Raw genomic sequence first — 13,216 nt, 5'->3', positions numbered from 1 at the left:
ATTGTGCATATTTACACATTCAAAGAGAATTATTCCAAACAAATACAAAGAAATTCATTAAGGAGATAAACAGAAATATTTTGGATGCCATCCTTGGTATTGAAAAAGTCCTCATAGAATTTCAGAACTTTCTTCCTCTTACTCTTCCCTACAATGCAGTGACATTATGTCTCACTACTGTGATGAAATTAAGATAATTTTAAAGATAATATTGATTGATTTTTATTAACGTAGAGGAAGTTAATGTTAAATGTGATTGAGAAAATACGAACAGATTCTTATCCTTCCTGTTGAAATCTGTATGTATTTAAATCTGAAACATGCAAAATGTATATAAAGAGAGAACCACTTCAAATTTTTATTTTTTAGAATTTTATCAAACAGTGATTACAATGCCCCAAAATTATGAGCATAAAAGAGAAAATTTGAAAGTACAATAGATTTCTGGAGAATAAATGGCTTTGCTAAGAATCTCTACATTATTTCATAAATTCAAGCAATAATATGAGATTTTGAATGTACAAAATCATTGTTATATCCAAACTTACTGGAGACAATAAGTGTTGCTCCATCAGATATAGGGAACCCAAGTCCATATATATTGTTGATTTAATACAGTCAGTGCTCAGGGAAACAGCACTCACACTGACCACATAGTTTAGTAATGGCAGCTTACTTCCTCAATTACATGTCCTAAAATGCTTAAATTTTTTGATTTAATACAAGCACGAACAATTTTGGCAAATTGCCAGGAGTACTTTTGTTCATTTCAAAGCATTTTTTTTTTCTCTTAATAGTCAAATGGAAACGCTTTTAGTGTATTAGCCAAGGATAGATAAAATGTCTTGCAAATATTTCTAAATTATCTTACTACTGTTAATTTGTACGATACATGAACCTTAATTAATTTGTACAATACCTGAATATTTATATGCACCTCCTCAGTGTTTCACTTTAAGAAACATTTATTGAGTGTAAGCATTTCCTTTTTCAGATTTTGTTTTCCTTGCTAACCAAGCAGAGATTGACGGTCTTTCCTTGAATTATATGTTTTTGTCCCATGCAACGGTTCTAATTTGAGTAATTTTGATCCTGAGTGAGTAGAATTGTACCCTGCATTCAAAATAGAGTCTTACTAGGAATGTTAATGTTGATACTTCTCTAGCTGTGCTGGAAATTTTTCACTGACCTAGTTCCATATTTGCTTTTTTTTTTTGGCACATACTTATTCTGTGCTCATGTAGATACACTCAAATCTTTATCCTTCTCAATCATTTGCAAGTTAGGAGCTCTCAATTTATAACCAGTCATTCATGTGTGGATGACCTTGTGGTTTGTAGTATTACATTTCTTGTCTATTCCCATCAGTTAATTCCATCATCTGCTGTATTGGTAAGATGTCCAATTTTGTACCATACAATTGTCATTTGCATACTTTTATCTCTGATGCCAAGGTCATTAATGAAAAAGGAAATAGGATTCATTTCAAGATCCAATCTTCTATAATTTAGTTTTTTCTTTTTAGGCAGCAGAGTTCCTTTTCAGCATATTTTGGCATAACTTCTTCAGCCATTCTTCTCTTCATTTGCATTTTTGGAACTAAAATTGCCATAATATTCCATGTAGCACTAAGGCAAAATCTTTACTGAAGGATATTCACATGCAAAGAAGGAAAAGAGAGGTGGGACATCAAGGCTGCCTCTGAGACCAGAGTGAATATAGGCATGATCTATAGCTTAATAACCCTGTAGATCTAAGAGCATGATTACCATGGGAGTGTTTTGCCTTCTGAAGTGGCCTAGATAATGATGTTGCTGGAGGGAAGGTACTTAGACTAGTCAGGCCATAATGCAATTCCTATATTCTTGCTCTGGCATATCAGAAATCACAGCAGTGGAAAAGAATATCTGAGTTATCTACAGATCAAAATGCAAAAGAAGAGAATACACTCCTACCAGGAGTCAAATTCAGGATATAATTTTTTTAAGTCATCTAACACAGCAGCATTTACTAGCTATTCAAACATGGGTTGCTCTAGATGATTAGTGATCTTTGTACAAAGCCTTAGTTATTAGGATAAGACCAGAATCAGTCCATGTTTGTCCTCTCTTGAGGGTAACTTACATTTAATGTCTGTTTTGTTTTTAAGTGGGAGGAATAGCATAATGGATAGCAATTGTCTGATTTCATTGCTCAGGAGCTGTTAAAATACTTGCCTGTCACTCTAACTTCAGGTTCAGAGAGTTCATGACAGTGTGGATCCTAATATTCTTATCAGGAAAAATATATGTATTTCATCTGCGTACCTGCAACTGGGCAGACAAGCAGCAATTGAAAGAATCATTGCTGTAAGTGGAGAGCAGTGCAGTACAACAGATCCCCATGAAACACTTTTATTGCAGCATAACAGGATGTGCAGCCAGCATTGCTGAGGATGTGTGAGTGGAAAGGTATTAAACTCACTTTGTTTAATACAGATAGATATATGCTCAGACATTAGATTCTTGATCATGGAAAATAATGAGACATTTTAGCTTACATTTAGATAAGTAGGAGTTATGTTTGACCAGGACCCCTAAAAAAATACTACATTACTGCTGTTCAGTAGCATTTATAAAGTGGTCTTTATTAGTTTTACAGACTCTTCCAAGTCATGGAAGACAGATTATTTTGCTGAGTAATTTATCCTGTAGTGGCAGGTTATAGGCAGGAGTTGCAGGGTCTGAAGGACAAAACAAAACAAATAGGTTCAACAACCAATCTTCAATGATTTTCAGGAGAGTTAAGTGTAACCTTCAAGGCCAGCATCAGCTATGGACCTACTGTAACACTGAACATACTGCTGATCTTCATTAAGCAGCAAATAAATAATAATACAGATATCAATGCTATCTGTCATGATTAGTGTTTCTCTTTAAGACAGCAAATTATTGTAGCATTCATATTATGCCCCCAAACACACCATTCACGTGGTTCTGGGCAGCTTCAGTGCTGAATGTTGTGTCAATCTCTGGCTCTCTCTGCTCCAGTGTGGCCTGTTATCTGAAGTCATAGTCATGTCTGCAATATATCTAACTAGCTTTACCCGTAAGGTGTTGCTTGAAAGAATTTTTTGCAAAAATTGGTGCCACGTATACACATTTACTTTTGATGTGGAGATACTTCCCCAAACTCAAAAAGTCCCCAAGGAAGGTATAATATGCATACCTTGCTCAATAAGAATAACCTCATTGGATTTGTCTTTTGCACCCATTGCCCTAGTGCTGGGGATTCGCTGAGGAAAAAAAAAGTCACCTTTCAGACAATTTACTGTTGGGGAATTAATACTTCTTTGGTCATTGCACATTCCCACAGCAAGGAAGTTGTATGTGGATTTTTTCCTTTCTATTTCATAAATCTTAAGAGTTTGTGAGTGGTTTTGCAATAAAGTAACTTTTACATACAGTTCTTTGAACGAAGAGAATTAAACTTATTCTTCCCATGAGAGTGAATTCATTGTCCTGAACCAGTTGCTAGGAAACGTCTCTGTTAATCTGTCCATTCATTTGCTGAGTTTTCATCTCTAAACCAGGGTGGTCCATTCAGTATACAACCTTTTCTTCCAAAGGCTTTGCACACAAACCATCTCTAATCTACCTTCATTTGAAGTGGAGCTCACAGTTACACGCTAGAGCACCTAACATCTAGTAAATCTCTTTTTCCCTTCTCGCTACTTCTTCCATGGAAGAATTACACTGTGGGCTGATTATTACAGTTTATCACATATGTGCAAACTACAGAATCATATGTAGAATATATATATGAATTATCAATCTCTTGTCATTGTATCAATCCCAGCTTTCTTTTAATTTGCTCATTTTACTGCTCATTTTCCACATTGATTGTGGAAAATCATTCCTCCCTTCCACACTCCAACTGCAGTTCTTTGAATTTATCTTGTAAAGAGGGACAAAAAGCCAAGGAAGTTCATAATGCTGCATAGTCAGCAGAGATGACATGGTGACCTGCAACACTGAGCTTCCGCACTATAAAGGCTTGAGGGCAAGAAAGCCTGCCTATTATTGTGCAGAGGATTCAGGTTAGGAACTCAACCTGGATAACATACTGTTTCTTTGCTTGGAAAGAATACGCCTAAAAAGAGTAGTGAGACTATTACAAATTATCATGATTCAAAAAAACCTTAAATCAATGGGAAAAAAAATAGTGGGCAAACACTGATTGCCATTTCGGGAAAATGTTTATGGTGAATATCTGGGGGTGTTTGAGGAATTTCTTTACTATAACTACAGGGGTTTATCAAGGCTTGCTGGTTGTAATTTAAATCTCTTGGCAGTGAGAGGTAAAGATGCTTTCCTACAAAGTGGTTTCTATATAGGAGAATGCTTGGGAGTTACAAAAAGACTGAAAAAGTTATATTCTGTATAAAATGAGAGCAGTAAAACAATGCTGTAGAAGTAAACAGGACTGAGATTTGATCCTAAAAGAATGACATGGGTTGTTCGTGATACCTTATTCAGCTTAAATGATTATTTAAAATATATGGGTGATTTTGTATGTAACACTCAGGTTAGGTGAATTCCTGATTCATTATTTGGTTAAGTAAAACAGCTTTTACTAATGAAATTCACTTAGATTAAATTGAAAAATTATTTCAGAGTTTATTTTTTCCCATATTGGAATAGCAATGGAGTTTATTTTTAGTGATTTTATCTAAAGGAAACTAATGATCGTACAGAATAACCTCATGCAATGTTATCTTTGTACCATCAACAGTAAGTGAAAAACCACAATACAATAAAGTCCTTTTAAATTATGCTGACAATTTATATGTACATTATGATGGATTGTTGGCTTCGAGCCAAATCCTCTCCATAATGCATTTAGGAGAATTTAAGTGCCATTTCATACAAATTCTCAGGTTTGAACACATCCAGCACTTGTCTGTGTACTGCTTATGATGATTACAAATTTAATCTACTAAGAAGCAGAAAATTTCTTGGTTGATATAGTGATAATGGAAAATTATATTCTGAATTCTATCTTTTAATCATATAAACACATTTGAAGCAAAGAAGGTAAAATAATTTTTATTGGTTTTATTGTGAATAATGGTAAATGGTAGCATAATAATGGTACTATAGTAGTATCCAGGCTCATGTAGGTTGACTGAGGGATACCTGATAAAACATAAGTTGCATTTTCCCTGTCTATAAGAAGTTAAAAAAATGGTTTTCAGGTTTGTGAATCCATAAGAATCATCCAGCAGAAGTGTGGACCTTTCCAGTGGCAGTATTTTTGAGCAGTTTGCATAGACAAGGCAAGCATTATGAAAGCAGTTGTTTTGGGTGAGCACTGGTGGCTGAGTGGACGTCAGAGAGTGATGGGGTGTTGGGAGTGGATAGGGAGGATTTGTGTGGAGAGAGCAGAATTGAGTGAGCAATTTCTCCTGCATTTTTGAGGGCTTTGCCTTGATATGACCAGGCACAGACAGTAAAGAAACTGTGCAATCAACATGGCTTCAGGCTCTGAAGCCAAGACAAAGGAGGATCTGTGCCAAGATTAAGGTGGAGTCCTAAAAGGTAAACATATGTTCTCACCTTGTATGAGCACCTGCCATAATCCAATTAGAAGTGGTCAATAGGGCATGTGTACATTGTGAACACTTTCATGTAGCCAATAATGTAGAAGAAGAAATCATGCACTGGGGTGTAGTAACGGTATTTAAAGGGCATCTTGGTAAATAAAGACGGACATTTTGCGGATCACATTGGTTGCGTGCGTTTGTCTCGAGCCCCTCTGCTGACAGATTTGAGTCAGCTTGAAATGCTGCAACTGCATCTCAAGTGCAGCTTGAATTTCTGCAAATGAGTTCGATTAATTTTATCAAGGGAAGGTAGAAAAAGAGATGAAGATAAATGAGTATCAGATGTCAGGTAGTATGTCATGTACTGGGGTGGTTTTGTGAAATCTAGGGATTAAATAAAACACATAAAAAGCATTGAGAGTGGGAAGGAATGAGAAAAGAGATGGCTTATGAAATGGCAAGCTTCAGGACAGAGAGGCCCACTACACTCATGCTGCTAAATCCATGTTCTGTATCTGAGATGTTATTACCAGGAGAAAAAAGGAAGAAAAGACCTAATAGTATATGCTACCTGAGCTTCTATTCAAAGATGGAGAAAGAGGGGAAAAAGAGAGCATCGTGGTACATATATGCTCGGAGTGGAAGGGTGGTGATAGTGATGAAGAAAATTACATCAATTACATATGGGACAAGTGTGCAATTTTGACAAGACATCAAAACATGGAGCACAAAAACAGACACATGATTGGGATTTCATTAATCTGCTGCATAACAAGTGTTGTGTCAGCCTTGCATGGCCAGATATTTATTAGAAGGGTCTATAGATGGTGGCACACACCAGCTCTAGCAAAGAAAGCCAACTAGGTGAGAAATAAAAAAAAAACATTGAGGAGAGAGAGAGAAAAGGAAAATCGAAGACTCTTCCTGGTGTCCAGCCAGAAGGAGTATTCTCATCTTGAGGCTCCCTCCAGTGCAGTAGGTGTCAAAGAGGAAGATGATGGTGATTACTTTTTTCCTTTTTTTTCCCCTAGTGTTGAAATCTTTTCTTTGGGACCTGCTTAAACTTCCTATTTGCTAATATTAATTAGAATATGCTAAATAAGAGTAGTTGTTGCACAGTGATTGATTGTTAAGCTTTTGCATACATATATTTTTGGACAATATTTATGAAGTATTTATATGACCATTATATAATTCTCTGCATGCTGTGGCTTGGTTTACAAAACAAAAGACAAAGAAAGGGGACAAGAAGTAGGGGTGAGTTTCAGGACAGTGGGACCTTCTTCCCAGATACTTCTCTGTAACAGCATAATTGGGGTTTGAAGGTGCAAAGCCTCAAGAACAAAACCAGGGGATTAGCAGTGTAAGGACTGCAAGGGAGAAATACTGCCAGGAAAGCTCCAGAAAGCACTGCCACAGAAGTTGAAGAGAAAATCTGCAGAGCTGCTAGTGTAAAACAGGCAGCAGAACTGTAAATGGAAGGCTGTAGCACTAAGAAGGCTGATATTGATCAGTTGTTCAAACAATCCGTTGTGCTGTTATAGCCCAGGACAACACTGTATCAAGCAGTTAAATGATCCATCAGCTGCAAGTAAATGGGGGAAAGAATGGACTGTCATGATATATCTGTTATTTCTGTCAAGATTTTTTGTATCAGAACATTTCTTGTAAACAAGAAAAGGCACAAAATACCCTAAAAGAACTAACCAGTGTAAAAATTATCTGACTGTATTTCATTACTTCTTTATTATAATAATTTTTAATAGAAATTGGTATTAAGGAATGTTAAGAGGCTCCCACTTTCCAAAATAATTGGTTATCTCCCTTCTACAAAATAAAATTAAATAGAGGAGATTGTAGAATTTTTAAGCTTGAAAAAGACCTCTGAGATCACCGAATCCAACCATTAACTCAGCACCGCTGTGTTCATCATTACACTATATCCCCAGCTATAACATCATCCACACTCCTTTTGAACACTTTCAGGATTGGTGATTCCGTCACTTCCTCGGGCAACCTGTTCCAACATCTGACCACCCTTTCAGTGAAGAATTTTTTCCTAATATCTAATCTAAATATCCCCTGGTATAACCTGATAATTTCTGCTCATCCTGTCACTTGTTAGCTGGGAGAAGGCACCAATCCCCACCTCGCTACAAGCCCTTTCAGGTAGCTCTAGAGGGCAAAATGTCCCCGCTCAGTGGATCTTACTTATCATCACTCTCCCTTACTCTCTATTCATAGCCAAAACCACAAGCATTTGCCTGCATCAGTTTACATACTTGTTCAGTTCTAGAAAACATTTGGAGTGTCTCTTTCTAATTCAGCATGATATAAATTCAATCAGTTCACTAGAACTCTTTATATCATGGGAGCAACACATGGTACAGTTTTATACTGTGTCTGGATGTTGGTTTGTAGTTACGAGTCATAAAACACAAATTTCAGGAATCCTTATTCCATTTTGTGCCCTCCCAAATTTAAAAGAAATTGGTATTATCAAGACAAGTTTTTTTTTTTTTTTATTTTTAAACTGCTTCTGGTCACTCAAATACATAATTGCTGTAGTGTGACAAATGGGCAAAATCTGGTAATGAGCATGGGGTTGAAATGTCTGGAGATTTGAGCAGACAGTAATGTCTGTGTTCAAACTCTTTCATCAGCAGAAATAGATTGTGGCAAACAGTGAAACAAATTGATAGCAATGAGGTTGATATTGCAGCTTTAACTTGAACTGAAATTCTCCGTGCATAGAGCATGTATCTTCTACAAGACTTCTGACAACTATTGCTGTTTTTCTCATGTGGGGAGGAAGGAGGTTATTAAATAAAGCCCCTATTTAATTAGCCTTGTTTAGATTTATGTTGGATAAAGAGGAAAGACATTGTTATTAGCAGCCTGCTGTTATAATTGATTCCATGTAGTGCAGAACTTACCACAGCCTTGTTAGAAAATGATTAGGTAATTTTAATCCTAACTTCTAAAATATGCTTAAAGTACTACAACAAACCAAGTGACTTGAAAATATTAGGAGAGGTGCAAATTTATGTACTTTCAAAGGTTCTAGGTAATAAGATTGAAGTCTCCAGTGCTAGATGGTACTTAAATGCATTGTCCAATCTTTACTGGCCTTCTTTAAGTGAAGCAGTAGATTTCAATTCACTTCCATGTGAACAAATGACCACTCTAAAATATAACATGACAGGTTGTACTTATTGCTTCCCATCGTGGCAGTTTAAGTTAAGATCAAAGACCAAGGAGATTTTGAGACTAAATCACTTTCCTGAGTCTGAAAAGTACTTATGTGGGTGAAGGTGAGGGACACAAGCAATGCTACTGTTCGCCAGGCTGCGGATAACCACAGTAAATCATTTTGCTTGGCTGCCATAAAAACAATATTGTCTTTCAAACACAGAGTTGGAACAACAATACTTGGATGAAAATCTACTGACAAAATCAGATGTTTTTAGATAGAAAAAGGATACCTCCATGAGAAAATTAAGGTCAGTGGAGATCTCAGAAAAGAAAATTTTGAATAGAATTTTGAACACGACTTCTAGATTTGGTACAATGGACAGAAAATGAAAGTTATCCTGTAAAAACAGACAGGTCCATATTTTCTGTGCTCATGGGCTCACTCTGCTGCTAGAAGGAAATTTTGGAAACTCAGATTTCCATGCAAAATTGTTTCTATTAATTGCACAGATTATCCGTCACAGAATCTAAAATGTTGTTAGTCTGTTGTTAGAAAAAGTAAGACTTTACGGATTCCAAAGGATTCTAGGTTTATATAATCCTCTGCATCATTGTTCTTCCACCAAATACTCTGTGGAGTTATGCATACACAACATTTGAGATGATTTCCTTTCCTAGATTGCAGTCTGAGCTGTCAGTCCAGTCGAATTCAGTTGATCCCTTAACATTCCCTTCATGCACAGCTTTGTTCAACTTGAGATCCTTACCACACTTATCTTTTTGCCAGGCAAGTCCTTGAAGTACCTAAATTGCTATAGGTACTAAATCCTTGATAGCTCAGCAAATAACAGCAAAAACACCTTCTATTTGGATAAAATTACTTCTCAGTATGAAAAATGATAACATTTATCTTTTGGTACAAAACTACAGATATAATTTAAAAACAAGCAAAGCGATATGGATTTTTTAAGAGAAGCTTTTCCTTTTAATTGTAATTGCTAGTGAGCATGCAATTTTAGTGAGTGAAAATTTATCTACAGCCCAAATAAATGTTACTTTGGTGATAGCTTTTATAACACTGCATTAAGCACTGGGATGCTCATCATACTTAACACCTGGGTCTGCCACAGTAAAAGTATGAGTAATGCAACCAGTGATGAGAGGTTTACAGTGGTTTTGTTATTAACGGGAACCTATTCAAATAATGTTCAATTTGTCAGGCTTTAAAACGAATAAACAAAACCCAAGCAAACCTGAACGTATTTTTATCTGACAAAGTATCAGCGTGTGCAGAAAAAATGGATATTATTTTTCTGAAACATACTCCATTAAAAAGCATTTTGTTCAGGATCAGCTCATGCAATTTAAAAAATAGTTTTCCTTCCTATACAGTTAGTGGTACATTTTGATGGTTGTATTCCTCAAATGAAGATAACTATGCTTATAAGCTTCCCACTAAGATATACATCACTAATGTTGTTCAATTAAAAGCCTTATTGAAGTAAACACAAATTTTAAAAAACAAATCCACCAAGAGTACAGTATGACTTCCACAGAGGCAAGAAGAAGAATAAATTGACTGCAGCTGACAAGACTTTTCATGCAGTTAACTTTGCTACGTTGTACTCAAATTACATACATTAAGTTTTAAAATTTCCTATCCTTTCTTTTGTGAACTTCATTTTTCCCTGCTAACATAGCATGGACATTTAATTTACATTTCATTAGTGAAAAGAGTGAGTTAAATGACTGTAGATTTATTTCCAAACTTGTTCACATTAAAGATTTCTTTCTACTAAGAAAAGTTCAAACCATTTTACAAGAGACAGGTTTGAATTACTTTATCATACTGTTTGATTATATGAAACTCTTTTTTAATCAAGTGGTAATATTTGAACTTGGTATGCCTATTTTTTCCATATGATTTTTATTGACTTAAATAATGGTTGCACAGTTAGAACATACCTCATACAAGGTAGTTGATAAATAAAATATAGTCCTTACTATTCAGATATTAAAATACACACTAGGCAAGTAAAGTGTTGGGAGGTAAGAGTATTTCAACAGCCATGTTACCTGTGAGAAAGACATCAATGTTTATAGCAGCATCCTTTCCATATTAAAGTCAGCAGAAGGATGTAAGTAGGATTTGATGAAAACTCCTTTTGATTCCCTCGTAAATGTTATCAGATACCTCAATAATAATAGGATGTATAACTTTAAATTTAATATCTTCTTGATAAGAATTATTTGGAGTAATTCTGGTGACCTCCATTTTACACCTCTTCTTGCTAACATTTCTTTCCAGTGTTACTGAAACAAGTAATCTTTCAATTTGGCCAGAATGTGGTAAATGGGGGACATATAAAAGCATGCAAATTTCTATCAGTTCACAGCACACAGATGACAAATGCATGGTCACTTACTGCCTTGATGCTTTCAAAGTGTCCACCTTCTTTTTCAAAGTCAATTGGCTGCCCATTGAGAGTCCAATAGAAAGTAACATCAAGTGTGCTGTCATGAAGGGCTTTGCAACTGAGGACAATGCTTTCTCCAACCGTTAACTCTATCTTCTTGGGAGTCAGCTCTATTCTTGTAGGTTCTTGAAATATAGAAGAATTAGGAACATTTAGATGGAAGCCTACTTATAGTGCTAGACCAAAATAACATGATTGAGTAGTCCTTAGTCTACTCAGAGCTTACATTTCCTGTTTGTTTTGAAAACACACTGTAAAATACTGAACTATATTCCTAGTGTACACTGAGGTGTGACAGTGGGGTTCAGAAGGTACAGACAGTTTCATGGAAGCAATAATGCAGAATCCTAAACAACAATCTATAGGACATCTGAATTGGATTAATTAATTAATTTCAATATTTTCAGGAAAAACAACTAATTTTTTGTAGGGTTGCAGCACCTGCAATATTGTGATTACATGAAAATTTCAGTTTTGTAACATAAAATAAAAAATGATGTTTCCTGGATTACAAAATATAGGAAGAAGCTTGAAAATTGAAGTAAAAAAAAACCTACAAAACCCCCCTACAAGCAAAATCATATATACAAAAAATATATGAATTCAGCTGAAAAATGAAAAAAAAAGGTTTAGAAGTGAACTGCAACTCAGTGCTTTGATTATTGTTGCTCTTCTAAGGAACTATCTTTCTTTAGATTTTATATAGCTACAACTATCGCTTAAATCTATAGGTTTGCTCCCATGCAGAAAAAGGTAGGACTAAGTGAATTCCCAAAGCTACAATATGTCAAAAGGGATATTGATTCTTTTACTTATAGAATTATTTATAATTTGAGCAATTTAATATATATGCTAATTCTTCTGACACATCTATTATATAGCAGCTGAATATGCAATTTGATACAGGAATACAATGTTTAACCAGATGGAGTTTTCTCCCCCTAACATGTTGGAAATGCTTTTTTATTCTGCCTCTACAATCCTGTTGTTGGGGGATTGGCTGGGAGATTCTAATTAATATTCAAATATTAGTCAAGACAAGTCATCATTATCATCAAATTATTTCTTCATACCTTTAACAGATATTGATGCAATGATTTCTGCAGATCCAAATACATTTACACCTTGGCATAAGTACCGTCCTTCATCAGACTTGGAAGCATTCAGGATTCGCAGACTCCCATGTGGAAGAATAGTTATCCTGAGAAGGATAAATAGATAAATATATATATATCTTCCATCCTAGCAGCCAAATTCCATGCTGGTATCTTTTAGAGATAATAAATAGAACTGAGGACTGCTCCCTCTGTAGCAAGGCATGATGAAGATGATAACTGGATTATCTTCTGTTTGAAAAATAAACTCATTTTACTCCTCCCTTAATTCAAAATTTTCATTTTGGAAGCATCAGTGAATTAGTATCCTTTGACACTTATTAGTGATGAATTTTAATAAAATTTTTGTAAAAAACTAAAAAAGGTAATCCTTCATAATTTGTGTTTAAAGTTTCATTGCTGTATTATTGTCAAATTCCATTTCAATATCAAGCACAAGCTATTCAGTTTATTAAAAAAATGACCTTAGAAATCAGATCTGAGAATAAAGGAAAGCAAAACGCAAAAGAGGGTCAGAAAACCCCCCCGATTAAATTAATTGTATCTGCTCAAAATATAATTAATGGGACTACATAGCAAAGGGACTTATCTGCTTTTTTGTAGATTGGCTTCTATTTTTTTCTTTGAGTCTGTATGATTGCAGCACCACTACACCTCCTGGCAAGTAACCCCACTGAAGCATACTCATGAGAAATGTTCAACCATTCACATTTAGGAGTTTCAAATTTTGGCTTTGCTTACACAATATTAATCATAACGTCCATTAAGTTATGTGAAAATTAACACTTTTTTTCTATTCTAAAATGACAAAGAACCTGAATTTATTCTACCTTAAAGCTGCAGCC

General features: G+C 35.2%; 1 protein-coding gene across 7 annotated transcripts in view; it reads right to left on the bottom strand.

The window, feature by feature from the left end:
* The window catches only part of CNTN5 (contactin 5), a 605,150-nt gene that overhangs the window by 54,839 nt on the left and 537,095 nt on the right, over nucleotides 1–13,216 (bottom strand). For all 7 annotated transcript variants that reach the window (XM_064645131.1, XM_064645132.1, XM_064645133.1 and 4 more), the window contains 2 exons: nucleotides 12,330–12,457; nucleotides 11,206–11,381 (listed from right to left, as the gene is read on the bottom strand). In XM_064645131.1, the coding sequence (XP_064501201.1) occupies nucleotides 11,206–11,381; nucleotides 12,330–12,457 (304 nt within the window). The remainder of the gene's footprint in view (nucleotides 1–11,205; nucleotides 11,382–12,329; nucleotides 12,458–13,216) is intronic.

The sequence above is a fragment of the Pseudopipra pipra genome, chromosome 2 (genome assembly GCF_036250125.1).
Source record: "Pseudopipra pipra isolate bDixPip1 chromosome 2, bDixPip1.hap1, whole genome shotgun sequence".
In the NCBI taxonomy this organism is placed as follows: domain Eukaryota; kingdom Metazoa; phylum Chordata; class Aves; order Passeriformes; family Pipridae; genus Pseudopipra; species Pseudopipra pipra.
Note: the sequence above shows the minus strand (reverse complement) of the source record. Positions and strands in the feature narration are given on the sequence as shown.